Below are 25915 nucleotides of genomic sequence, written 5' to 3'. Positions count from 1 at the left end.
AACTATTATGTATTTTAGTTTATTAATAAATATTCATATGAAACTGAACCAGAGTCAGTTTCATACATTTACTAACATTTACTAATATTTACTAACATTTAATAACATTTACTAACATTTACTAATATTTAATAAGATGTAATACTGGGACTCAAACACACTCTGGTCTCGTGATCATGTTTCACTAACTTCCCAAAAACAAAACGTTTAAGGAACAAACTCTGAAACGTTCAGAAGACGTTTCAGTGATTAACTCACGATAATAATTAAAGCTGCAAGCAGCGTGAACGCGCCCTCGCGCCCCCCCTGCATGCCGGTTTACAGATACAACACGGCTTCACGCTGGTCAGCGATCATAATATTATTATTAATAATAATAATATTAATAATGTTACTGTGTGTGTGTGTTACTGTGTGTGTGTGTGTAATGATGATAATTAAAGCTGCAAGTAGCGTGAACGGGGCCTCGCGCCCCCCCCCCCCCCACACACACACACACACACTATTATCATTAATAATAATAATAGTAACAGTATTAATGTGTGCTACTGTGTGTTACTGTGTGTGTGTGTGTGTGTATTAATGTGTGTATTGTGTGTGTGTGTTACTGTGTGTGTGTGTGTGTAATGATGATAATTAAAGCTGCAAGTAGCGTGAACGGGGCCTCGTGTGTGTGTCAGCATGAGTGCGGCTCCGAGGAGGATCCGGTTGAAGCCCTGGCTCGTGGCTCAGGTGAACAGCGGCAGGTTTGCAGGTCTGCAGTGGATCAGTTCAGATCAGAGACTCTTCCAGATCCCCTGGAGACACGCCACGCGCCACATGCCCACGTCTGAGGAGGAGAACACCATCTTTAAGGTCTGACCCTGACCCCTGACCCCTGACCCCAACCCTGACTTCCTGTCTGTAAACATTCATTTCAGAATAAATTGAAGACATTTCACATTAAAATACAAACAGATAAAACCCTTCAGTCAGTTTCATTAAAGCTAATCAATAAATTACTAACTGTTGATATTCAGTCAATAAACTGTCAAAGACAGGAAGTGACATCATCAGCTCTGTCACAGCTGATGATGTCACTTCCTCCTTCACTGCTTCTGCTTTTATTAGTTTCTGTTAAACTGTTAACGTGTTAAAGCGTGTCGACAGGAAGCTGTTAATACTGTGTGTGTGTGTTACTGTGTGTGTTACTGTGTGTGTGTGTGTGTTACTGTGTGTGTGTGTGTGTTACTGTGTGTGTTACTGTGTGTGTGTGTGTGTGTTACTGTGTGTGTTACTGTGTGTGTGTGTGTGTTACTGTGTGTGTTACTGTGTGTGTGTGTTACTGTGTGTATATGTGTGTGTGTTACTGTGTGTGTGTGTGTGTGTGTGTGTGTATTACTGTGTGTGTGTGTGTGTGTTACTGTGTGTGTGTGTGTGTTACTGTGTGTGTTACTGTGTGTGTGTGTGTGTTACTGTGTGTGTTACTGTGTGTGTGTGTTACTGTGTGTATATGTGTGTGTGTTACTGTGTGTGTGTGTGTGTGTTACTGTGTGTGTGTGTGTGTGTGTGTGTGTTACTGTGTGTATATGTGTGTGTGTTACTGTGTGTGTGTGTGTGTGTTACTGTGTGTGTGTGTTACTGTGTGTGTGTGTTACTGTGTGTATATGTGTGTGTGTTACTGTGTGTGTGTGTGTTACTGTGTGTGTGTGTGTGTATTACTGTGTGTGTGTGTGTGTGTGTGTATTACTGTGTGTATATGTGTGTGTGTGTGTGTATTACTGTGTGTATATGTGTGTGTGTTACTGTGTGTGTGTGTGTGTGTGTGTGTATTACTGTGTGTGTGTGTGTGTGTGTGTGTGTGTGTGTGTGTGTGTGTATGTGTGTGTGTGTGTGTGTGTGTGTATTACTGTGTGTGTGTGTGTGTGTGTGTGTGTGTGTGTATTACTGTGTGTGTGTGTGTGTGTGTGTGTATTACTGTGTGTGTGTGTGTGTGTGTGTGTGTATTACTGTGTGTGTGTGTGTGTGTGTGTGTGTATTACTGTGTGTGTGTGTGTGTGTGTGTGTGTGTGTGTGTGTGTGTGTGTGTGTTACTGTGTGTGTGTTACTGTGTGTGTGTGTAGGCCTGGGCCCTAGAGACAGGGAAGTATCAGGAGGGTGTGGACGAGCCTGATCCTGCCAAGTGGAAAGCGAACCTTCGCTGCGCTCTGAACAAGAGTCGAGAGTTCCAGCTGAAATACGACGGCACCAAAGACACACCGCTGCAACCCTACAAGATCTACGAGGTCTGTGAGCAGCACACACACACAGGTGAGACACACACACACACACACACACACATACACACACATATACACACATATACACACACACACACACATATACACACACACACATATACACACACATACACACACACACACAGGTGGGACACACACACACACACACACACACACACATACACACAGGTGGGACACACACACACACACACACACACACACACACACACACACACACAGTAACACACACACACACACACACACACACAGTAACACACACACACAGTAACACACACACACACACACACACACACAGTAACACACACACAGTAACACACACACAGTAACACACACACACAGTAACACACACACAGTAACACACACACAGTAACACACACACACACACACACACACACACACACACACACACACACACACAGTAACACACACACACAGTAACACACACACAGTAACACACACACACACACACACACACACACACACACACAGTAACACACACACACACACAGTAACACACACACACACACACACAGTAACACACACACACCTTCAGAAATAATTTTTCTTCAAACTGTTTCAGATGCTGCTGAAGACGACGAAGACGAGGTGAGAAACACTCTTCATCTTATTATAATGATAATATTAATAACATTATTATTAATATAATATTATATTACTATATACTACTATATATAATTTATTAATTAATTAATATATTAATAATGTTAATAATATTAATAATAATATATTAAATATTTTAAATCTTCTCAGATGCCGAATCTGATGGATCTGACGCTCAGTGAGTAACAGCTGCTTTTACTTCAGGGTCACCATGGAAACGCAGTGGTTAATGATGTCATGTGATGATGTCATGTGATGATGTCATGTGTTGTCAGATCCCAGGATCAGTGACCCCCCCGCCTTCACCTCCTTCCCGGCTCACAGTGACGTGAACCTGTTCACCAACGAGACCTTCGGACCCGCAGTGACCTCTGACCTCCCCATGACCTCTGACCTCCCTATGACCTCTGACCTCCCTATGACCTCTGACCCCCCTCAGCAGGACTTCCAGCCTCAGGGCGCCTTGGGTCCGATGGGGGTCCAGAACCAGTCCTGCAAGTACGACCTGCTGAACAGCATCCCGTGTGAGTATGACCTCTGACCTTTCAGGGGGACAGGAAGTGGATCCTGAGGTTCCGGGTCGTAAACTAAACTCAAGTTTCTAATTAAAAGAACCGGTTGAATAAAAACGTCTTTGTGTTGCCGTAGTAACAGATCTGGACCTGAAGATCCAGTACCGCGGCCGGACCGCGGGCTCTCTGACCGTCAGCAACCCTCAGGGCTGCCGGCTCTACTACGGACACCTGGAGCCCACCCCCGAGCAGGTGGACCTGTTCGGACCCGTGGACCTGCAGCAGGTCCGGTTTCCGGGGACGACGGAGCTCCAGAACCAGAAGCAGCAGATGTACACCAACGCGCTGCTGGACGTGATGGACCGAGGCCTGATCCTGGAGATCGTGGAGCAGGACATCTACGCGGTCCGCCTCTGTCAGTGCAAAGTGTTCTGGTCCGGACCCGGCGTTCCTGAACAGGGTCCTCCCAACCCCATGGAGAGGGAGAAGAAGATCCGAGTGTTCAGCCTGAACGACTTCCTGCAAGGTGAGGAGCCGCTCTGACCCAGACTCTGCCGGTCCGGCTCTTTGACCCGCTGTGTTTAATCTGTGTGTGATCCTCAGGACTCATCCTGTTCCAGAAGGGAGAAGCTCCGAACCCTCCGCCCTTCGAGGTCTACTTCTGCTTCGGGGAGGACTGGCCCGACAAGAAACCCAAAGAGAAGAAACTGATCATGGTGCAGGTCAGCACGCGGCCTCTGGGGGGCGCTCAGACCAACAACTGTCACATTAAAGATTCAGTGACTTCCTGTTAGGAGTTTAGCTCCGAGTCTGTCGATGAGGCGGTCGGCTACCAAACCGCTCCGATGACCAGAGACTTTAACTGTTTAAGAACTTAAATGATGAAATAAGACATATATATTTATATATATATATATATATTATCATATATATATATATGATAATATATATATATATATATATATATGATAATATATATATATATATATATATATGATAATATATATATATATATATATATGATAATATATATATATATGATAATATATATATATATATATATTATCATATATATATATATATATATATGATAATATATATATATATATATATGATAATATATATATATATATATATTATCATATATATATATATATATATGATAATATATATATTATCATATATATATATTATAAAAATAATCTTTAACTGAAATGTTTACGATGCAGGTTAGTTCAGTTCCTTCTGATATCATGAACATGTGCAGCCAGTGAAAGGTCACATTATTATTATCAGTTCTTCAGTTCTTCAGTTCTTCAGTAACCGGGTTCTCTGGTCTCAGGTGGTTCCTGTGGTGGCCCGGATCCTGACTGAGATGTTCTCTGGAGAACTGAACTGGTCCACCGACAGCATCCGGCTGCAGATCTCTCACCCGGACGTCAAGGACCAGACGGTGGAGCAGTTCAAGGAGCTGCAGAGGCTCCTGCAGAGCCAGAACATCCAGGGGCCCTGGACCCCCAACGGACTCTGAACAGGACGGCTCAGCAGATCCAGGACCAGCACTCGGGGTGGTCCACTTCCTGTCCCACTGTGAACTCTGAGATCCTGGATCTGTTCCAGGTCTACAAACGTTTTAACAGATCGATCAATAACCAAATGTTAAGTGAACAAACTGAGGTCATCAGCTGATCGCCCGTAAGGGAACAGCTGATCAATGACATCTGATCAATAACATCTGATCAATAACATCTGATCAATAACAGCTGATCAATAACAGCTGATCAATAACTGATCAATAACATCTGATCAATAACATCTGATCAATAACAGCTGATCAATAACAGCTGATCAATAACAGCTGATCAATGACTGTCAGACTTCATTAAATGCCGCTGCAGTGTTTTCTTGTTTTAATAAAGTCATCGAGCTTCCTCCTTTCTACGGTTGTTCTTTGATCAGCTGATCAATAACTACAATTATTGATTATCAGTGACATCACCAATCAGACATCAGAGGTTCTGCTCGTGTGATTGGCTCCTGATCTGTGAGCCGGAGTCAGTACGGTTCTACCTACAGGAAGTGTGTCAAGACTGGAGGTTCTGCATTTCAGAATAAAGTTACTGAATTTTAAAAGTTCGTAATCTTTCTTCTTCTACAGTCGATAAAACTGCTGTAGATGTTCTCCCACTCCGAGTCTGGTTCTGAGGGTTCTACCTGTTAAAAGATCACTTTAAGGGTACTGGAACCGGTACCGGTACCAGTTGGTATGGGTATCACTTTAAGGGTTCTGGTACCAGTTGGTATGGGTATCACTTTAAGGGTACCAGTACCAGGGTACCGGGACTGGTACCAGTTGGTATGGGTATCACTTTCAGGGTACCGGGACTGGTACCAGTTGGTATGGGTATCAATTTAAGGATACTGGGACTGGTACCCATAAAGTCCTAGTACCTTAAAGTGATACCCATACCAACTGGTACCAGTATGGGTATCACTTTAAGGGTACTGGTACCAGTACCAGTTGGTATGGGTATCACTTTCAGGGTACTGGACTGGTACCAGTTGGTATGGGTATCACTTTAAGGATACTGGGACTGGTACCAGTTGATATGGGTATCACTTTAAGGGTACTGGGACTGGTACCAGTTGGTATGGGTATCACTTTCAGGGTACTGGTACCAGTTGGTATGGGTATCACTTTAAGGGTACTGGGACTGGTACCAGTTGGTATGGGTATCACTTTAAGGGTACCTGGACTGGTACCAGTTGGTATGGGTATCACTTTCAGGGTACTGGTACCAGTTGGTATGGGTATCACTTTAAGGGTACTGGGACTGGTACCAGTTGGTATGGGTATCACTTTAAGGGTACTGGGACTGGTACCAGTTGGTATGGGTATCACTTTAAGGGTACTGGGACTGGTACCAGTTGGTATGGGTATCACTTTAAGGGTACTGGGACCAGTTGGTATGGGTATCACTTTAAGGGTACTGGGACTAGTACAGACATTCAGGGACCTCTCAGGGTTAGGGGTTGGGGGGGGGCAGGGTTAGGGGTCAGGGACCTCTCAGGGTTAGGGGTTGGGGGGTTGGGGGGGGGCAGGGTTAGGGGTCAGGGACCTCTCAGCAGGATATAGACACAATGAGGCCACAGCCACAGGTCTTGGCTTCATGTCCATGCGTTTTCCTCAGGTCCTTTTTGGAGACTCCAAATGGACACTTGGTTACCATGGTTACCAAAGCTGTATAACCACAATCAAACACCTATAGCTTCACATCCCCTTTGCCTACAATCAAAATCTTGGTCTCTAATGAAAGCTGACACCATATTATTATTATTATTATTATTATTATTACATATAACCATATTTTTTTGTTTGGCCATATCTATCTATCTATCTATCTGTTTATTTTGGTATAAGTCATATGTTAAGTCGAAGAAGAACCAACCGTGTACCAAAATGCCGAGTGCGTAATGATATATGGTTCAACTCTTTTATGCACCGGGCGCACGCTGGTTGCGCTTGGAGTTTGTTTATGGACAGCCAAACTTAATAGCTTAGTGTCATACGCCGTTGGAAACCTCTGACTATTGGCTAAAAGGTTATCAACTTCATTTCACAGAATATTTCCATTGGCTGGAACAGCTGTCAATCAAAGCCACGTTGTCGTCGGGTTAGGAAAGTATTTATGTTAGAAGGAAACGGATTTCATATTTGAGCAGAATGGATACTTGGCGAGCTGTACAGAAAGTCCTGAGTCATAAGATGATCGTTGTGGATAAAGGGAAGACTTTGAAGGTATGTAGGCATTATAGCTGTTAGCTTACTTTAGCTGAGTGGCTAGCCGAGCTAATCGCTAATACTATTACGGCTGTGAGCAACCATATAAGTCGTGAGTGGTCTTGAATGAATCAGGAGAATCTAAGCTTTCTAACGATGTACGGCATGAATATACATGTTTAAGGGTTGGTGTTTAAAACATTCAGAAGAACTTGTGGCTACCTCCTAACTTCCGGTCCGTCCCGGAGGAGGAACAGCGTGCGTTAAGAGGTTAATGGTACTGGGACTGGTACCAGTTGGTATGGGTATCACTTTAAGGGTACTGGGACTGGTACCAGTTGGTATGGGTATCACTTTAAGGGTACTGGGACTGGTACCAGTTGGTATGGGTATCACTTTAAGGGCACTGGGACTGGTACCAGTTGGTATGGGTATCACTTTAAGGGTACCTGGACTGGTACCAGTTGGTATGGGTATCACTTTAAGGGTACTGGGACTGGTACCAGTTGGTATGGGTATCACTTTAAGGGGACTGGTACCAGTTGGTATGGGTGTCACTTTAAGGGCACTGGGACTGGTACCAGTTGGTATGGGTATCACTTTAAGGGTACTGGGACTGGTACCAGTTGATATGGGTATCATTTTAAGGGTACTGGTACTGGTACCAGTTGGTATGGGTATCACTTTAAGGGTACTGGTACCGGTACCAGTTGGTATGGGTATCACTTTAAGGGTACTGGGACTGGTACCAGTTGGTATGGGTATCACTTTAAGGGCACTGGGACTGGTACCGGTACCGGGCTCTGATTAAAGTCTACAAAGTGAAGCGGGTCGTTTTCGTTGTTTCAGTTGTTTTTTTATTGTTTACAACAAGGCTACATCACCAATGATGTCATGGTGTCAGTCTCTGTGTCTCATTTCCCAGAGTTCACTCTGTCTCACTTTGTGGCAAAACAACTAAAATTCAACCAAATCTTAAAAAGGTCAAAGGTGACGCCAAATCCTCCAGCATCAAGCTCCCACAGGCAGCCGCTCAGCCAAAAGCATCATGGGATATCGTTTGGCTCTTCGTATGGCACGGACAAAAAACATCACGACCAAAGTCCAAAAAATAAATCTTCTCTTAAAAACTGTTGACCAGGCACATCCTCCATTATTACTGATGATGATCCGGATCAGCTCCGCCTCCTGGACCCGACCCCGCCCACCTGACACCTGCTGCAGGTGAGGTCGGGGGGGGTCGACTCCTCCTCAGTTAGTCTGTCCAATCAGTCCTCACTGTCTGTCCACCTCAGAGTGATTCGTCCAGTCCCACATTCAAAGTCCCATCTTCATCATCATCATCATCATCGTCATCATCACCTCGTCCCTTTGGATCCTCGTCTGCAGTCGCAGCTTTTTGCCGTCACCTCTGAATGTTGGCCAACAAAAGATTTAACCTGAAGAAGAAAACGGTTTTTACTTTCATGATTATTCAACGTGAAACAAACACCTGTGTGAGGTCACCTGTGTGAGTCGTTACCTGTGTGAGGTCACCTGTGTGAGGTCACCTGTGTGAGGTCACCTGTGTGAGTCGTTACCTGTGTGAGGTCACCTGTGTTACCTGTGTGAGGTCACCTGTGTGAGGTCACCTGTGTTACCTGTGTGAGTCGTTACCTGTGTGAGTCGTTACCTGTGTGAGGTCACCTGTGTGAGTCGTTACCTGTGTTACCTGTGTGAGGTCACCTGTGTGAGTCGTTACCTGTGTTACCTGTGTTACCTGTGTGAGGTCACCTGTGTGAGTCGTTACCTGTGTGAGTCGTTACCTGTGTGAGTCGTTACCTGTGTGAGGTTACCTGTGTTACCTGTGTGAGGTCACCTGTGTGAGGTCACCTGTGTGTGGTCACCTGTGTGAGTCGTTACCTGTGTTACCTGTGTGAGGTCACCTGTGTGAGGTCACCTGTGTTACCTGTGTGAGGTCACCTGTGTGAGGTCACCTGTGTTACCTGTGTGAGTCGTTACCTGGTGGTGTATGTAGGTGTCAACTATCGGAACAGTCTGGTGAACTCTCTGATGGCCCAGCACACCTGTTTACACTCCTCAGCGCTGCAGACAGGAAACAGTTACACAGTTACACGCCTTCTTAGTCAGACTGATGCTGTTGCCATGGTTACAGAAACTCTGATAAACATGGGATGTGTTTCACTGTGCAGGTGAAACAGTTACAGCGTGTCTATGATCGGGCTGCTCAGGTGAGCTCAGGTGAGCTGTGTTTTATATTACTAGCTGCAGACTCAGCAGGAAGCAGATCCTCACACTTCATTACTGGTTCAGAGTCTTTAAGACTTATCGCCACGATGCAGCCGTTGCCACGGAGACGCAGGAACACTTATTCACGCTTTTATTTCTAACAGAAATAAAAGCAACTACAGAGATGTTTTTACCAAATCACCAAAACAGTCACTTAAAAAACTGCAACTTGTTCCAAACTGTGCAATAAGAAGTGATCATGTGACTCCGGTTTGCTCTCCTCAGGGTTACGGTTAGTGATATCAGGGTTAGGGTTAGTCTGCTGGAGGATCTGCTGTTGTAAAGCTCTGCTGTTGTAAAGCTCTGCTGCTGTAAAGCCCAATTTCCACTGAGTCCGGCAGCGGCGCGTTACAGCTGCGCCGCGGTCACCGGAGCTGATAGGTACCACTATAATCAATGAGAGTATCTCCACCGGGAACGTTTCAGCAGCGTGTCAGCAACGGCTCAGCAGCGGCTCCCGCGCCGCAGCGCTATCGATAGGTAGCATTTCTATTTTTGACGGAGCCGTTGCCAACTCGCGACAAGCTCAACAGAGCAGATTGCACCAGACAGGAAGTCCGACACTGAATCAGCAAAATAAAACTTCCGTTTTTCAAAATAAAACAACCCGTGCAGCCTCCCGATCGTATTTCAGCAACAAACAGGAATAAAACAGTCAGATAAAGACTCCATCTAGCTACGTAGCTACTGACAGATGGGATAAGCACATAAATCAAAGAAAATTACCAAATCAACCAAAATTGAGCAAGTTAACAAAACCGGGCCATTTAGTTGTGCTGCTACTACAGTAATTACTGTAGACTAAAGGCACTCGTTCGGGTTTGATTGTGCTGCCGTAATTACTGTATTAACAGTGCAACGTCATTTTAAAAGGCAGCTTTCTCTACCAGAGCATGCTCCGGTCCGCTGCTGTAACGCTCCCGGTGTGAGTTGACGCCGGGCAGAGGACGGAGCTAAACCGTAGCACAGCCGTTCCGCGCCGCTGACGGACCCAGTGGAAATCCCCAGTAAAGCTCTACTGCTGCTGTAAAGCTCTGCTGCTGTAAAGCTCTACTGCTGTAAAGCTCTACTGCTGCTGTAAAGCTCTGCTGCTGCTGTAAAGCTCTGCTGCTGCTGTAAAGCTCTACTGCTGTAAAGCTCTGCTGCTGCTGTAAAGCTCTGCTGCTGCTGTAAAGCTCTGCTGCTGCTGCAAAGCTCTGTGCTGTAAAGCTCTGCTGCTGCTGTAAAGCTCTGCTGCTGCTGTAAAGCTCTGCTGCTGTAAAGCTCTACTGCTGTAAAGCTCTGCTGCTGCTGTAAAGCTCTGCTGCTGCTGTAAAGCTCTGCTGCTGCTGCAAAGCTCTGCTGCTGCTGTAAAGCTCTGCTGCTGCTGTAAAGCTGCTGCTGCTGTAAAGCTCTGCTGCTGCTGTAAAGCTCTGCTGCTGCTGTAAAGCTCTACTGCTGCTGCAAAGCTCTGTGCTGTAAAGCTCTGCTGCTGCTGTAAAGCTCTGCTGCTGCTGTAAAGCTCTACTGCTGCTGCAAAGCTCTGTGCTGTAAAGCTCTGCTGCTGCTGCAAAGCTCTGTGCTGTAAAGCTCTACTGCTGCTGTAAAGCTCTACTGCTGCTGTAAAGCTCTACTGCTGCTGTAAAGCTCTCCTGCTGTAAAGCTCTGCTGCTGCTGTAAAGCTCTGCTGCCATCTAGTGGTTCTGCTTGTTATTTGTTGTTAAATGAAAACGTCTGCTGCTCTATGATCAATCCTCCAGGATCTAAATTATACTGTACACTGAAAAAGCTCGTTGCTCACCTCGTGACCTGTTTGTGGAAGTCTGTCAGCTGTTTGTGAGTCACCGTCACCGCTCCTCCTGACGTTTCCTTCGGTAAACCTTTCAGAGCGCTTTCTAACCAGCGGCAAAACGTCTGCAATGACATCACAGTCCACCAATCAGAGAACAGCAGAGACACCTGACGCACCTGGAGGGCGGTTACTCACCGGCCGGTCGAACATCATGACCTCCCAGAGCACCTCGGCCACGTCGGGCAGCGTGTACGGCGGCAGGCAGAAGCAGCAGGAGTGCATCAGCTGGGTGATGAGCTGCTGGCCGTGCTGCTCCATGGCCTGGCCAATCAGCTGCTTCCTCACCTCGAAGTCCTCCTCGTGCTGCAACAGAAAGAAAGAACAGCGTTAAGCAGAGCGAGGGGCGGGAAACGCAGTGAGGCGGGAAACGAACCGAGGTGAGGCGGGAAACGAGGCGGGAAAGGAGCCGCTGAGAGGCGGGAAACGAGGGGTGGAGAGGCGGGAAACGAGGGGTGGAGAGGCGGGAAACGAGGGGTGGAGAGGCGGGAAACGAGGGGTGGAGAGGCGGGAAACGAGGGGTGGAGAGGCGGGAAACGAGGGGTGGAGAGGCGGGAAACGAGGGGTGGAGAGGCGGGAAACGAGGGGTGGAGAGGCGGGAAACAAGGGGTGGAGAGGCGGGAAACGAGCCGCTGAGAGGCAGGAAACGAGGGGTGGAGAGGCGGGAAACGAGGGGTGGAGAGGCGGGAAACGAGGGGTGGAGAGGCGGGAAACGAGGGGTGGAGAGGCGGGAAACGAGGGGTGGAGAGGCGGGAAACGAGGGGTGGAGAGGCGGGAAACGAGGGGTGGAGAGGCGGGAAACGAGGGGTGGAGAGACGGGAAACGAGGGGTGAAGAGGCGGGAAACGAGGGGTGGAGAGACGGGAAACAAGGGGTGGAGAGGCGGGAAACGAGGGGTGGAGAGACGGGAAACGAGGGGTGAAGAGGCGGGAAACGAGGGGTGGAGAGGCGGGAAACGAGCCGCTGAGAGGCAGGAAACGAGGGGTGGAGAGGCGGGAAACGAGGGGTGGAGAGGCGGGAAACAAGGGGTGGAGAGGCGGGAAACGAGGGGTGGAGAGACGGGAAACTGTGTTACTGTGTCTGTGTGTGTGTGTGTGTGTGTTACTGTGTCTGTGTCTGTGTGTGTGTGTGTGTGTGTGTGTGTGTGTGTGTTACTGTGTCTGTGTGTGTGTGTGTGTGTGTGTGTGTGTGTTACTGTGTCTGTGTGTGTGTGTGTGTGTGTAGCTGACTCACGTCGTTGGCCACGCCGGTGTGGATCAGGTCACGCACAAACTTCATCACGCTGCAGTTGGCGTCTCGGTGGTCCAATGAGGTCGCAGCGATGGCGCACTGGATGATGTGAACGATGATGCTGCTGCTTAGCAACGTGACGGGGCTACGCTGCACAAACCTGCACACACACACACACACACACACACACACAGTAACACACACACACACACACACACAGTAACACACACACACAGTAACACACACACACACACACAGTAACACACACACACAGTAACACACACACAGTAACACACACACACACACACACAGTAACACACACACACACACACACATACACAGAGACACACACACACACACAGAGGTCAGCGGACAGTCAGGAGCAGCTGAGGATGACGTCATGTGACCGGTCATGTGACCTGCAGACTCACCTGGTGGCCAGTCTGAACAGGTCGTCCACAGTGTCGGGATGATTCCTCAACCCGTTGGGCTGCTCCAACAGCTGGAAGGTCGGCATGCACAAGGCCTGGGGGGGGGGGGGGGGGGGGGGGGTAAATGTGAGTTAACATATATAATACAGGGGGGGGGGGCAGGTAAGGGGGGGTTAAGGGAGGGCAGTTTTATTGCCGTACCTGCAGCATGTCCAGCAGACCCTGCCTACAGCCCTCCTCCATGCCGTACTCGTCCACCAGGATACTGCCCAGGTACAGGAAGCAGGAGTGTGGATACACCTGGTACACACCCACCATCTGACACACACACACACACACACACACACACACACACACACACACACACACACACACACACACACAGCAGTTAGAAACATCAACAGGTAGAGAACAGACCTGCTGGATCACACCTCAACTGATCATTGATTATGAAACCAGATACACAGGTGTGGGTACAGGTGTGTGGGTACAGGTGTGGGTACAGGTGTGTGTACAGGTGTGTGGGTACAGGTGTGTGGGTACAGGTGTGGGTACAGGTGTGGGTACAGGTGTGAGGGTACAGGTGTGTGAGTACAGGTGTGTTGGTACAGGTGTGTGAGTACAGGGGTGTGAGTACAGGTGTGTTGGTACAGGTGTGTGAGTACAGGTGTGTTGGTACAGGTGTGTGGGTACAGGTGTGTGAGTACAGGTGTGTTGGTACAGGTGTGTGTGTACAGGTGTGTCGGTACAGGTGTGTGAGTACAGGTGTGAGGGTACAGGTGTGTGTGTACAGGTGTGAGGGTACAGGTGTGTGGGTACAGGTGTGTCTCACCTGAGTGACCAGTGGCTGCAGCAGTGACGCGGAGCCTTTCCCAACACATCGTACAGCGAACCTGAGACAGCGACAGCATCGCTCCACGATCCTGTTATCAGCCTGATGAGTGTTCAGAGTCTCCGACAGCACCGGCCAGATCTGCACAGGTACGACACATACAGGTACAGGTGTCAGGTGATCACAGGTGCAGTCAGGTGATCACAGGTGAAGTCAGGTGATCACAGGTGATCACAGGTGAAGTCAGGTGATCACAGGCGAAGTCAGGTGATCACAGGCGATGTCAGGTGAAGTCAGGTGAAGTCAGGTGAAGTCAGGTGAAGTCAGGTAATCACAGGCGAAGTCAGGTGAAGTCAGGTGAAGTCAGGTGATCACAGGTGAAGTCAGGTGAAGTCAGGTGAAGTCAGGTGAAGTCAGGTGAAGTCAGGTGATCACAGGTGATGTCAGGTGAAGTCATGTGATCACAGGTGATCACAGGTGATGTCAGGTGATCACAGGTGATCACAGGTGAAGTCAAGTGAAGTCAGGTGAAGTCAAGTGAAGTCAGGTGAAGTCAGGTGATCACAGGTGAAGTCAGGTGATCACAGGTGATATCAGGTGAAGTCAGGTGAAGTCAGGTGATCACAGGTGAAGTCAGGTGATCACAGGTGAAGTCAAGTGAAGTCAGGTGAAGTCAGGTGATCACAGGTGAAGTCAGGTGAAGTCAGGTGAAGTCAGGTGATCACAGGTGAAGTCAAGTGAAGTCAGGTGAAGTCAGGTGATCACAGGTGAAGTCAGGTGATCACAGGTGAAGTCAGGTGATGTCAGGTGATCACAGGTGATGTCAGGTGATCACAGGTGAAGTCAGGTGATCACAGGTGCAGTCAGGTGAAGTCAGGTGATCACAGGTGAAGTCAGGTGATCACAGGTGATGTCAGGTGATCACAGGTGAAGTCAGGTGATGTCAGGTGAAGTCAGGTGATGTCAGGTGAAGTCAGGTGATCACAGGTGAAGTCAGGTGAAGTCAGGTGAAGTCAGGTGAAGTCAGGTGATCACAGGTGACGTGTGTTACCTCCTGGATGACTTTCTGACAGGGGTGTGTCTGGCCGTTCTCTACGATGGGGTTTGTGTGTCTGAAAAACAAACATGAGCTTCATTTGAATAAAGTCTGAATAGTTTGCATACAGGTAACTCAGCTAACTCAGGTAACTCAGGTAACCCAGGTAACTCAGGTAACAGGTAACTCAGGTAACTCAGGTAACAGGTAACTCAGGTAACTCAGGTAACAGGTAACTCAGGTAACAGGTAACTCAGGTAACAGGTAACTCAGGTAACAGGTAACTCGGGTAACTCAGGTATCAGGTAACAGGTAACTCAGGTAACTCAGCTAACTCAGGTAACTCAGGTAACAGGTAACTCAGGTAACAGGTAACTCAGGTAACTCAGGTATCAGGTAACAGGTAACTCAGGTAACAGGTAACTCAGGTAACAGGTAACTCAGGTAACTCAGGTAACTCAGGTAACTCAGGTAACAGGTAACTCAGGTAACTCAGGTAACAGGTAACTCAGGTAACAGGTAACTCAGGTAACTCAGGTATCAGGTAACTCAGGTAACAGGTAACTCAGGTAACTCAGGTAACTCAGGTAACTCAGGTAACAGGTAACTCAGGTAACAGGTAACTCAGGTAACTCAGGTAACAGGTAACTCAGGTAACCCAGGTAACAGGTAACTCAGGTAACAGGTAACTCAGCTAACCCAGGTAACAGGTAACTCAGGTAACAGGTAACTCAGATAACAGGTAACTCAGGTAACTCAGGTAACAGGTAACTCAGGTAACTCAGGTAACTCAGGTAACTCAGGTAACAGGTAACTCAGGTAACAGGTAACTCAGGTAACAGGTAACTCAGGTAACTCAGGTAACTCAGGTAACAGGTAACTCAGGTAACAGGTAACTCAGGTAACAGGTAACTCAGGTAATCTCTCACCTGAAGATGACGGCGAGCCGGTCGAGCCACACAGTCGGATCAGCTGATTTACCGTTTGTAGAGTCTGCAGACAGAAGCTGGAAACACACATCGACTGGTCAGTAAGTAAGAGTAACACACACACACACACACACACACACAGTAACAGACACACACACACACAGTAACACACACACAGTAACACACACACACACACACACACAGTAACACACACACACACACACACAGTAACACACACACACACACACACACACAGAGACACACACACACAGACAGTAACACACACAGACAGTAACACACACAGACAGTAACACACACACACACACTAACACACACTAACACACACTAACACACACACACACACACACATACATACATACACAGACTAACATCCAGTAACACACACACACACACACACACACACACACACAGACAGTAACACACACACACACACACACACACACACACAGACACACACACACACACACACACAGAGTAGTGTAGTAATAAAGGGTAACACTCACACTGACCTTCTTCAGGGCCAGGACCTGGACCGCACAGAGATCGCTGAGACACTCGGCGATCTTCTCCAGAGGAAGACGACCGAGAACCAGAGCCGTACCTGCACAGGTGAGAACATGATGACATCACTGCACAGGTGAGAACATGATGACATCACTGCTACTGCACAGGTGAGAACATGATGACATCACTGCTACTGTCAGCTGAGAACATGATGACATCACTGCTACTGTCAGCTGCTCAGGTGAACATGTGACCTGCAGCAGGTGGACACACCAGGTGAGTCCTCACAGACCAGGTGAGGTCCCACAGGTGTAGCGTTACCTTTGAGCAGTCCGACGGCGGCCTCGGTGGACAGGGCGAAGGTGTCGAGGGCGCGAGCGATGTCCAGCAGACCCTGGAAGTGTTGAGCCATGTGATCTCTGCACACCGAGCAGATGTTGTGGATCGCCTTCGCTGCCGCCGACGCCAGAGGCTTCTCCCTCAAACCCTTCATCAGGTAGTTCAGCACCGGGTCTGACAGGAAGTACAGGGACGGTTAACAAAATAAGAGCAGGACACACCGGGTCTGACAGGAAGGACAGGGGCGGTTAACAAAATAAGAGCAGGACACACCGGGTCTGAGCAGGAAGGACAAGGACGGTTAACAAAATAAGAGCAGGACACACTGGGTCTGAGCAGGAAGTACAGGGACGGTTAACAAAATAAGAGCAGGACACACCGGGTCTGAGCAGGAAGGACAAGGACGGTTAACAAAATAAGAGCAGGACACACTGGGTCTGAGCAGGAAGTACAGGGACGGTTAACAAAATAAGAGCGGGACACAGCGGGTCTGAGCAGGAAGTACAGGAACAGTTAACAGGAAGTGGTTAACTCACCGAGGAATCGGGGGTTCCTGTCGACCACCTCGCTCATCTCTCCGACCAGCTCGATGCTCGTGTATCGAACCGCCATGTGGACGCTCTCGGGGAGCAACACCACCTGCTGCAGCACCTCCGACAGGGTGGGGTTGTTCTCTCTGCAAGGGAGGAAACACGTCAAGGCGGGCGGACACGTCTCACAGCTACTTCCTGTTCAGCAGCGACTACTTCCTGTTTAGCAGCGAACGTCTTCAGATACTCACGGGTCGACACTTTTGGCGATGGCGGCCATGATGAAGAGAACGGCTTCTGTCACCTCCCAGGGGGGGTTCCCTTCTTTTAATGTAGAATATAACTGAGGAGACAGCAGACAGGATGTGGGTGGGGGGGCTCAGGGTGGGGGGGCTCAGGGTGGGGGTGGGGGTGGGGGTCTTACCTGAGAGAAACACTCCATAGAACCAACCAGGAAAATGACGTCTTTAACGAGGTCGGACACTCTCATCCTGAACTCCCCGAAGTCGTCCGTGTCTTCTGGGATCCCTTCCTGTGGAGACATCGGACTGAGTTACCGTGAACTCAGGGAGGGGGGGGGGGGGGGTCGGGGGATAGAACCGGGGGGGGGGTCGGGGGTCTTACGTGGTCTGGGTCCAGCTGACAGTGCCGGGCCAGGCAGTGCAGGAGTCTCTGGATGTAGGGTCTGAAGATGCTGTGCAGCGCGGCGTCGTTGATCTTATACAAGTGTTCTCCCAGACGGTACCAGAAGTTAAAGGAGATCTCCACAACCTGCAACACAGGGACCAGAACCACGTCAACCGGGACCACAGAGAGACCAGAACCACGTCAACCGGGACCACACAGAGACCAGAACCACGTCAACCGGGACCACACAGAGACCAGAACCACGTCAGTCACCACAAAACCGGGACCACAGAGACCGGGATGACGGTTTACGTACCTCGTACTGAGGGTGTCCTGCACAGATCAGCAGCAGCTCCAGGGTCCTCAGGTCCCCCATGCCCTGCCCCGGACTCCTGACGGTGGTCTCCAGGAAGGTCTCACAGAGCTCGGTGAAGATCCTGCAGTAGTTCAGCACTCTGCCAACACAAACACAACCGTGACTGCCCGCTCCACCCGCTCCACCCACTAACCTCTCACACCGTGTCTGGAGGCGGTCCTCACTTGTCGAGGTCCTCCCGGGCCACGGCCATGTGGTAGGCGGTCTCCAGCGTCAGCACGCCCTGGAACAGCTGCAGCGCCAACGCCACGTTGGTCTCCACGTTCTCGATGGCGTACAGCGAGGAGCACACGCAGTCCGACGCCGCCTCGTGGAGGTTGGTGGAGGTTTCGTCTCTCTGCTGTAAAACCAGAACAACATCAGAGACCTTCATCCAACAACAGGAGACAGGAAGTGAGGAGGAGGGGGCCGGGGGGGGGCTCACCAGGACTTGGAACAGGACCATGAGCAGCTGGTTGCTGGCCATGAAGTTGCTGTCCAGGACCCCCAGGTTGAACCAGCTGCCCAGACAGCGGAACACCTTGATGAGCATCTTCTCATCGTTCCCCGTCTTCTCCACGCACGACGTCTGTAACTCAAGAAGAAGAGGAGCGTTAATCAGAGGCTGGGAGGGCTAGGGTCTGGGGGGGGGCATGGGGGGGGGGGGGGGTGTCTCACCAGCAGGGTCACCACAGTGCTTGAATAATACGCTAAGTCCTCGATGATCTCCGTCCTCCGATTGGCTCCGATCCTCAGTGAGCGGCTGTGAACTTCCTCCGGCAGCACGGTGAGGATCTCTATCAGGAAGGGCATGGAGCTGATGTCACTGTTGTACCTGTGGGGGGGGGGGGGGGGGGGGTCACACAGGTGAGACAGGAAGTTAGAGGACACTGCTCACTGCACCAGAACTAACTGATGTTTCACATTGTTGAAAATGAACATTCAGATGCAGAGTTGTGTGAATTCTTACTTTTCTATGAGCGTGTGAACGCATCCTTTCCACGAGGCCATCTGCAGGGCGAGGTCAGCGATCGCCAACGCCAGCTGGGACACACACGGTCGGTCAATCATCAATCAATCAATCAACCAACCAACCAGTCAATCATTATCTGACTTCACTAAACATACTGAAGCTGTTACAGGCTGATTATCTGTCATCAGCTGTTCCTGTCTCAGTGTGAGCTAACAGGAAGTGAGTGAGCTAACAGGAAGTGACTGTGGCAGCAGGTTGTGCAACATGAAGCCAGCAGTTAGCGTCGGGAGCTAACAGGAAGTAGAAACAGGAAGCAGGTTTGTGACTGGTCAGAATTATGAACTTGCTGTCCTGGTGGCACCTGAAACATTTTTATCATGACACAGTTTCAGCCGGTCGGTGTGAGGGTTACCTAGGAGACAGGCGTGAGGGTTACCTAGGGGACAGGTGTGAGGGTTACCTGGGGGACAGGTGTGAGGGTTACCTAGGAGACAGGTGTGAGGGTTACCTGGGGGACAGGTGAGAGGGATACCTAGGAGACAGGTGTGAGGGTTACCTGGGGGACAGATGTGAGGGTTACCTAGGGGACAGGTGTGAGGGTTACCTAGGGGGACAGGTGTGAGGGTTACCTGGGGGACAGGTGTGAGGGTTACCTAGGGGACAGGTGTGAGGGTTACCTAGGGGACAGGTGTGAGGGTTACCTAGGGGACAGGTGTGAGGGATACCTAGGAGACATGTGTGAGGGTTACCTAGGGGACAGGTGTGAGGGTTACCTGGGGGACAGATGTGAGGGTTACCTAGGAGACAGGTGTGAGGGTTACCTAGGGGACAGGTGTGAGGGTTACCTAGGGGGCAGGTGTGAGGGTTACCTGGGGGACAGGTGTGAGGGTTACCTAGGGGACAGGTGGTTACCTGGGTGACGATGATGGGGGACAGGTGTGAGGGTTACCTGGGGGACAGGTGTGAGGGTTACCTAGGGGACAGGTGTGAGGGTTACCTGGGTGAAGATGATGGGGGACAGGTGTGAGGGTTACCTGGAGGACAGGTGTGAGGGTGACCTGGGGGACAGGTGTGAGGGTTACCTAGGGGACAGGTGTGAGGGTTACCTGGGGGACAGGTGTGAGGGTTACCTGGGTGACGATGATGGGGGACAGGTGTGAGGGTTACCTGGGGGACAGGTGTGAGGGTTACCTGGGTGACGATGATGGGGGACAGGTGTGAGGGTTACCTGGGGGACAGGTGTGAGGGTTACCTGGGGGACAGGTGTGAGGGTTACCTGGGGGACAGGTGTGAGGGTTACCTAGGTGACAGGTGTGAGGGTTACCTAGGGGACGATGATGGGGGACAGGTGAGAGGGTTACCTGGGAGACAGGTGTGAGGGTTACCTAGGGGACAGGTGTGAGGGTTACCTGGGGGACGATGATGGGGGACAGGTGTGAGGGTTACCTAGGGGACGATGATGGGGGACAGGTGTGAGGGTTACCTGGGTGACGATGATGGGGGACAGGTGAGAGGGTTACCTGGGTGACGATGATGGGGGACAGGTCTTTGAGGTTCTGGATGTGGGTCAGCAGGGAGTCTCGGAGGGCCGTGTGGGTTTCTGGCGGCAGCTCGAAGAACGAGGTCTGGATCTTCATCTTCATCGTCTGAGCGGCGAAGTAACACGACTCCACATCCTGTTTGAGCTGCAGCAGCTGGTCCGAGATCTCCCACGCGTACATCTGAGGACCACAGGAAGTGATGTCACAGGAAGTGATGTCACAGCGGGACCAGTAACGGTTATCGATCGTATTTAACCTTTAACAGTATTCATGTTTCTGTCTGCACCAATCAGAGCGCTCAGAGCTGCTTTACTTCCTGTTTCAGACCTCATTAATGTCTGCACCAATCAGAGCGCTCAGAGCTGCTTTACTTCCTGTTTCAGACCTCATTAATGTCTGCACCAATCAGAGCGCTCAGAGCTGCTTTACTTCCTGTTTCAGACCTCATTAATGCTGACCAGTCTGACCCAGTCTGACCAGTCTAACCCAGTCTGACCAGTCTGACCCAGTCTGACCCAGTCTGACCAGTATAACCCAGTCTAACCCAGTCTGACCCAGTCTGACCCAGTCTGACCCAGTCTAACCCAGTCTGACCCAGTCTGACCCAGTCTAACCCAGTCTGACCCAGTCTGACCAGTCTGACCCAGTCTGACCCAGTCTGACCCAGTCTGACCAGTCTGACCCAGTCTGACCAGTCTGACCCAGTCTGACCCAGTCTGACCAGTCTGACCCAGTCTGACCAGTCTAACCCAGTCTAACCCAGTCTGACCAGTCTGACCCAGTCTGACCCAGTCTGACCAGTATAACCCAGTCTAACCCAGTCTGACCCAGTCTGACCCAGTCTGACCCAGTCTAACCCAGTCTGACCCAGTCTGACCCAGTCTAACCCAGTCTAACCCAGTCTAACCCAGTCTGACCAGTAGGGATGTCCCGATATGACTTTTTCACTTCCGATACGATACCGATATTGTAGCCTTGAGTATTGGCCGATACCGATATCAATACGATACGATATAGGCACGAATCATACATATATTTATTCCTTATTTTGTTGTGTGGAATGTTAGAAAAGGCTTGATAAAGTGATGTTACTGTTACTGATGTTGTAGTGATATAACAGAAAACAATAGTCAGCAACAGTAGGTATAGGAAAAACTGACCCATTTATTATTAACCAATTGGTTACATAAATTTTAACCTTCAACATAAGAGTATTACCTCAACAAATCCAATAAAAACAAAATGTTATATTTAAAGTGCAAAATAACCACTGGTTACCAACATCATTATACAATTGAATAGAATAAATTAAATTTTAAAGTGCAAACAATTCAAGTTCACTCCAGTTATTTTTTTTACTGTCAGCATATGTTGGAAACAACTGTGGGCAGGGACAAAAACAACAACAACAACACAATATTGTCCACTGTCCAACTGCTCTAAGTTAAGAGTTCACACAGCTCCAGTTTCACTGACTGACTGTGCCCAAAACAATGTAGTAATTACTCTTAGTCTTCACTGAAGAATAGAGTGTAAACACAATAAACATATCACTCTAATAACAAGAGCATAAAACAAATAATAATCAGTCAGTGCTGACTACCCTTACAGAAGTCCGAGCATAATGTGGAGATTTTTTTTTTCACGCGAAAATCCTCATGTTCTTTTTTGTGGTGTTTTTTCAAATGTGCGATGAGGTTGATTGTATTGAACCTTTCCGGTTCTGTCCCTCCACGGGACACTTGCGCCTGACAAATGTTGCATTTAGCTGCAACGTCTTTGTCCGAGTTTACAGTAAAATACTTCCACACAGCCGACATCACTACACCTTGCTGCAGGCACACACGTTGTCGTTGTTGTGATCACGTGGGCTGTGCATGCTGGATCAGAGACGCTCTTCTTCCGCGGCCGGCACCAACGTTAATTAAGGGGCATTACCGCTACCTACTGTGTTGGAGTGTGATCAAACCAGAGTCACCTATTATTATAGAAGTGCTTGAGCGGTAAATGGACAGTTTATATCGGAGCGTTTATATCAGAGTTTTTAGATTCAGTCCGATAAAATCCGATATTCACTTTTTTGGCTGATATCGGACTGATTTCCGATATCAATATCGGATCGGGACATCCCTACTGACCAGTCTGACCAGTCTGACCAGTCTAACCCAGTCTGACCCAGTCTAACCCAGTCTGACCCAGTCTAACCCAGTCTGACCAGTCTAACCCAGTCTGACCAGTCTAACCCAGTCTGACCCAGTCTAACCAGTCTGACCCAGTCTGACCAGTCTAACCCAGTCTGACCAGTCTAACCCAGTCTGACCAGTCTAACCCAGTCTGACCAGTCTAACCCAGTCTGACCAGTCACACACACACACACAGTAACACACACACACACAGTAATACACACACACACAGTAACACACACACAGTAACACACACAGTAACACACACACACACACACAGTAACACACACACACACACACAGTAACACACACACACACACACAGTAACACACACACACACACAGTAACACACACACGCACAGTAACACACACACACGCACAGTAACACACACACACACACACACACACAGTAACACACACACACACAGTAACACACACAGTAACACACACACACACAGTAACACACACACAGTAACACACACACACACACACAGTAACACACACACACACACACAGTAACACACACACAGTAACACACACACACACACACAGTAACACACACACACTAACACACAGTAATACACACACACACAGTAACACACACACAGTAATACACACACACACAGTAACACACACACACACTAACACACAGTAATACACACACAACAGTAACACACAGTAATACACACACACACAGTAATACACACACACACACACACAGTAACACACACACACTAACACACAGTAATACACACACACACACACACACATACACAGTAACACACACACAGTAACACACACATACACACAGTAACACACACACACACACACACACAGTAACACACACACAGTAACACACACACATACACAGTAACACACACACAGTAACACACACACACACAGTAACACATACACACACAGTAACACACACACACACAGTAACACATACACACAGTAACATGCACACACACAGTAACACACACACACAGTAACACACACACACACAGTAACATGCACACACACAGTAACACACACACACAGTAACACATACACACAGTAACATGCACACACACAGTAACACATACACACAGTAACACATACACACACAGTAACACATACACACACAGTAACACACACACACAGTAACACGCACACACAGTAACACGCACACACAGTAACACGCACACACAGTAACACACACACACAGTAACACACACACACACAGTAACACACACACACAGTAACGCACACACACAGTAACACACACACAGTAACACACACACACACAGTAACACACACACACACACACACACACAGTAACACACACACACTGTAACATGCACACACACAGTAACACACACACACACACACACACAGTAACATGCACACACACAGTAACACACACACACACACACACACACAGTAACATGCACACACACAGTAACACACACACACACACAGTAACATGCACACATACACACACAGTGACACACACACACAGTGACACACACACACAGTGACACACACACACACACACAGTAACATGCACACACACACACAGTGACACACACACACACACACACACAGTGACACACAGTGACACACACACACATACAGTGACACACAGTGACACACACACACATACAGTGACACACACAGTAACAGACATAGTGACACACACACACACAGTGACATGCACACACACACAGTGACACACACACACAGTGACACACACACACAGTGACACACACACACACACACAGTAACATGCACACACACACAGTGACACACACACAGTGACACACAGACACACACAGTGACACACACACACACACAGTGACACACACACACAGTGACACACACACACACACAGTGACACACACACACAGTGACACACACACACACACAGTAACATGCACACACACACAGTGACACACACACAGTGACACACAGACACACACAGTGACACACACACACACACAGTGACACACACAGTAACATACACACACACAGTGACACACACAGTAACACACATAGTGACACACACATACAGTAACACACACACACATACAGTAACACACACACACATACAGTAACACACACACACACACATACAGTAACACACACACACACACACACACACACACACACACACCCTCCCAACTGTGTTTGAAGAGTTGTATCAATAAAGTTGAGTTAAATATTTAAGTGTGAGGGGGGGCTGTCACGTGACTTCACACCAAAACTCAAACCTGTTGACGTCAACGTGACGTCAGATCACAGTTTTACCTGCAGGTGAGTCCGTGCTGCGCAGTGACGTCACCTGCCTGCTCACCTGTGGCCATGCTAACGTGCTAACGGAGCTCGAGGGCTGCGGAAGTCCTCCGAGACTCGCGCCGAACTTCCGTCTGACACGAGAGCGTTTAATCCGTGACGTGAAGCAATAAAACGGACTTCCGGCGTGTGAGCTAACGCGGCTAGCCCGCAGCTAGCAGAGTGTGTTTGTGTCCATTCATTTTAAACGCAGAGTTAGCCTAGCTTAGCCTAGCCTAGCCTAGCTGTGATGCTAGCGGGGCTGCGGCTCCTCTGAGTCTGCGCAGTTGGGTTTACCTGAGCTTTCTGTCCCAGGTGAGGTGTTGCTGCTCCCCTGTCGGTGCTGCCCTACCCCCCCCCAGCCCCCGCTTTCCCCCCTAGCCCCTCCACCCCCCCTCTCCTACCGATCTCTGCAGCTCTCCCAGCCACACCGAGGCTCGCTCCTTCCCGGCCGGGTCCGGGTCGTGGTACAGGGCCTGCACCGCCTGGTACACCAGGCTCAGGTTCGGCTTGCCCCCCTCCATGGCTCGGCTCTGCTCGGCTCGGCTCGGGATCAGGATGAATCGGGACCAACGAGGCGGATCAGAACCAGTCTAAACGCTCCGTGAGGCGACCGCCATCTCACAGGCTGCTCTGTGCAGCCAGGACGCTGTCCGGCCGGAAACACTGGCAGCAACATTAGTTCCGCTGTGTCATGATCCGACCTGTTATTATATTTAAACTACAATAAACAGTGTAACACCAACTAAAACTAAACTGCAG

The 25915-nt window shown here is 49.1% G+C and overlaps 2 protein-coding genes across 5 annotated transcripts; one reads left to right on the top strand and one right to left on the bottom strand.

Annotated features, from left to right (window-relative positions):
• The first annotated feature begins 681 nt into the window (after nt 1-681).
• Nucleotides 682-5276, top strand: irf5 (interferon regulatory factor 5). The gene is made up of 8 exons (XM_053344002.1): nt 682-855; nt 2103-2289; nt 2860-2885; nt 3051-3078; nt 3176-3424; nt 3549-3938; nt 4016-4134; nt 4755-5276. The coding sequence occupies exons 1-8, from the start codon at nt 682-684 to the stop codon at nt 4941-4943; spliced, it is 1362 nt and encodes a 453-aa protein (XP_053199977.1). The 3' UTR covers nt 4944-5276.
• Nucleotides 5277-8034: 2758 nt separating this feature from the next.
• On the bottom strand, nt 8035-25777 carry tnpo3 (transportin 3). Of its 4 annotated transcripts, none has more exons than XM_053343974.1 (23): nt 25558-25777; nt 20637-20837; nt 19114-19187; nt 18822-18978; nt 18589-18738; nt 18329-18504; nt 18105-18243; nt 17786-17932; nt 17586-17693; nt 17413-17504; nt 17168-17307; nt 16614-16805; nt 16292-16389; nt 15768-15844; nt 14854-14914; nt 13803-13943; nt 13172-13288; nt 12971-13065; nt 12543-12699; nt 11449-11616; nt 11263-11375; nt 9195-9278; nt 8035-8632 (listed from the first exon to the last, which is right to left on the bottom strand). In XM_053343974.1, exons 1-22 carry the CDS (start codon nt 25675-25677, stop codon nt 9218-9220), a joined length of 2784 nt encoding a protein of 927 aa, XP_053199949.1. In that variant the 5' UTR covers nt 25678-25777; the 3' UTR covers nt 8035-8632; nt 9195-9217. The 4 variants fall into 4 exon arrangements, with proteins under 4 accessions (XP_053199949.1, XP_053199950.1, XP_053199951.1 ...); XM_053343975.1 differs by having other exon boundaries at nt 18589-18732; XM_053343976.1 differs by having other exon boundaries at nt 16298-16389; nt 18589-18732.
• Nucleotides 25778-25915: the final 138 nt, after the last annotated feature.

The sequence above is a fragment of the Scomber japonicus genome, chromosome 23 (genome assembly GCF_027409825.1).
Source record: "Scomber japonicus isolate fScoJap1 chromosome 23, fScoJap1.pri, whole genome shotgun sequence".
NCBI classification, from domain to species: Eukaryota; Metazoa; Chordata; class Actinopteri; order Scombriformes; family Scombridae; genus Scomber; species Scomber japonicus.
The sequence above is the reverse complement of the archived record's forward strand: the minus strand, read 5'-3'. Positions and strand labels throughout refer to the sequence as shown.

Bases quoted from the DNA above. Each gene is read 5' to 3' on its own strand.
- irf5 (XM_053344002.1), top strand. From the start codon at position 682: ATGAGTGCGGCTCCGAGGAGGATCCGGTTGAAGCCCTGGCTCGTGGCT. The intron at 2,886-3,050 runs GTGAGAAACACT...AAATCTTCTCAG, and splicing joins CTGAAGACGACGAAGACGAG to ATGCCGAATCTGATGGATCT. The intron at 3,939-4,015 runs GTGAGGAGCCGC...TGTGATCCTCAG, and splicing joins CCTGAACGACTTCCTGCAAG to GACTCATCCTGTTCCAGAAG.
- tnpo3 (XM_053343974.1), bottom strand. From the start codon at position 25,677: ATGGAGGGGGGCAAGCCGAACCTGAGCCTGGTGTACCAGGCGGTGCAG. The intron at 18,244-18,328 runs GTGAGGACCGCC...TTGTGTTGGCAG, and splicing joins GCCCGGGAGGACCTCGACAA to AGTGCTGAACTACTGCAGGA. The intron at 11,376-11,448 runs GTGAGTAACCGC...ATGTCATTGCAG, and splicing joins TCATGATGTTCGACCGGCCG to ACGTTTTGCCGCTGGTTAGA.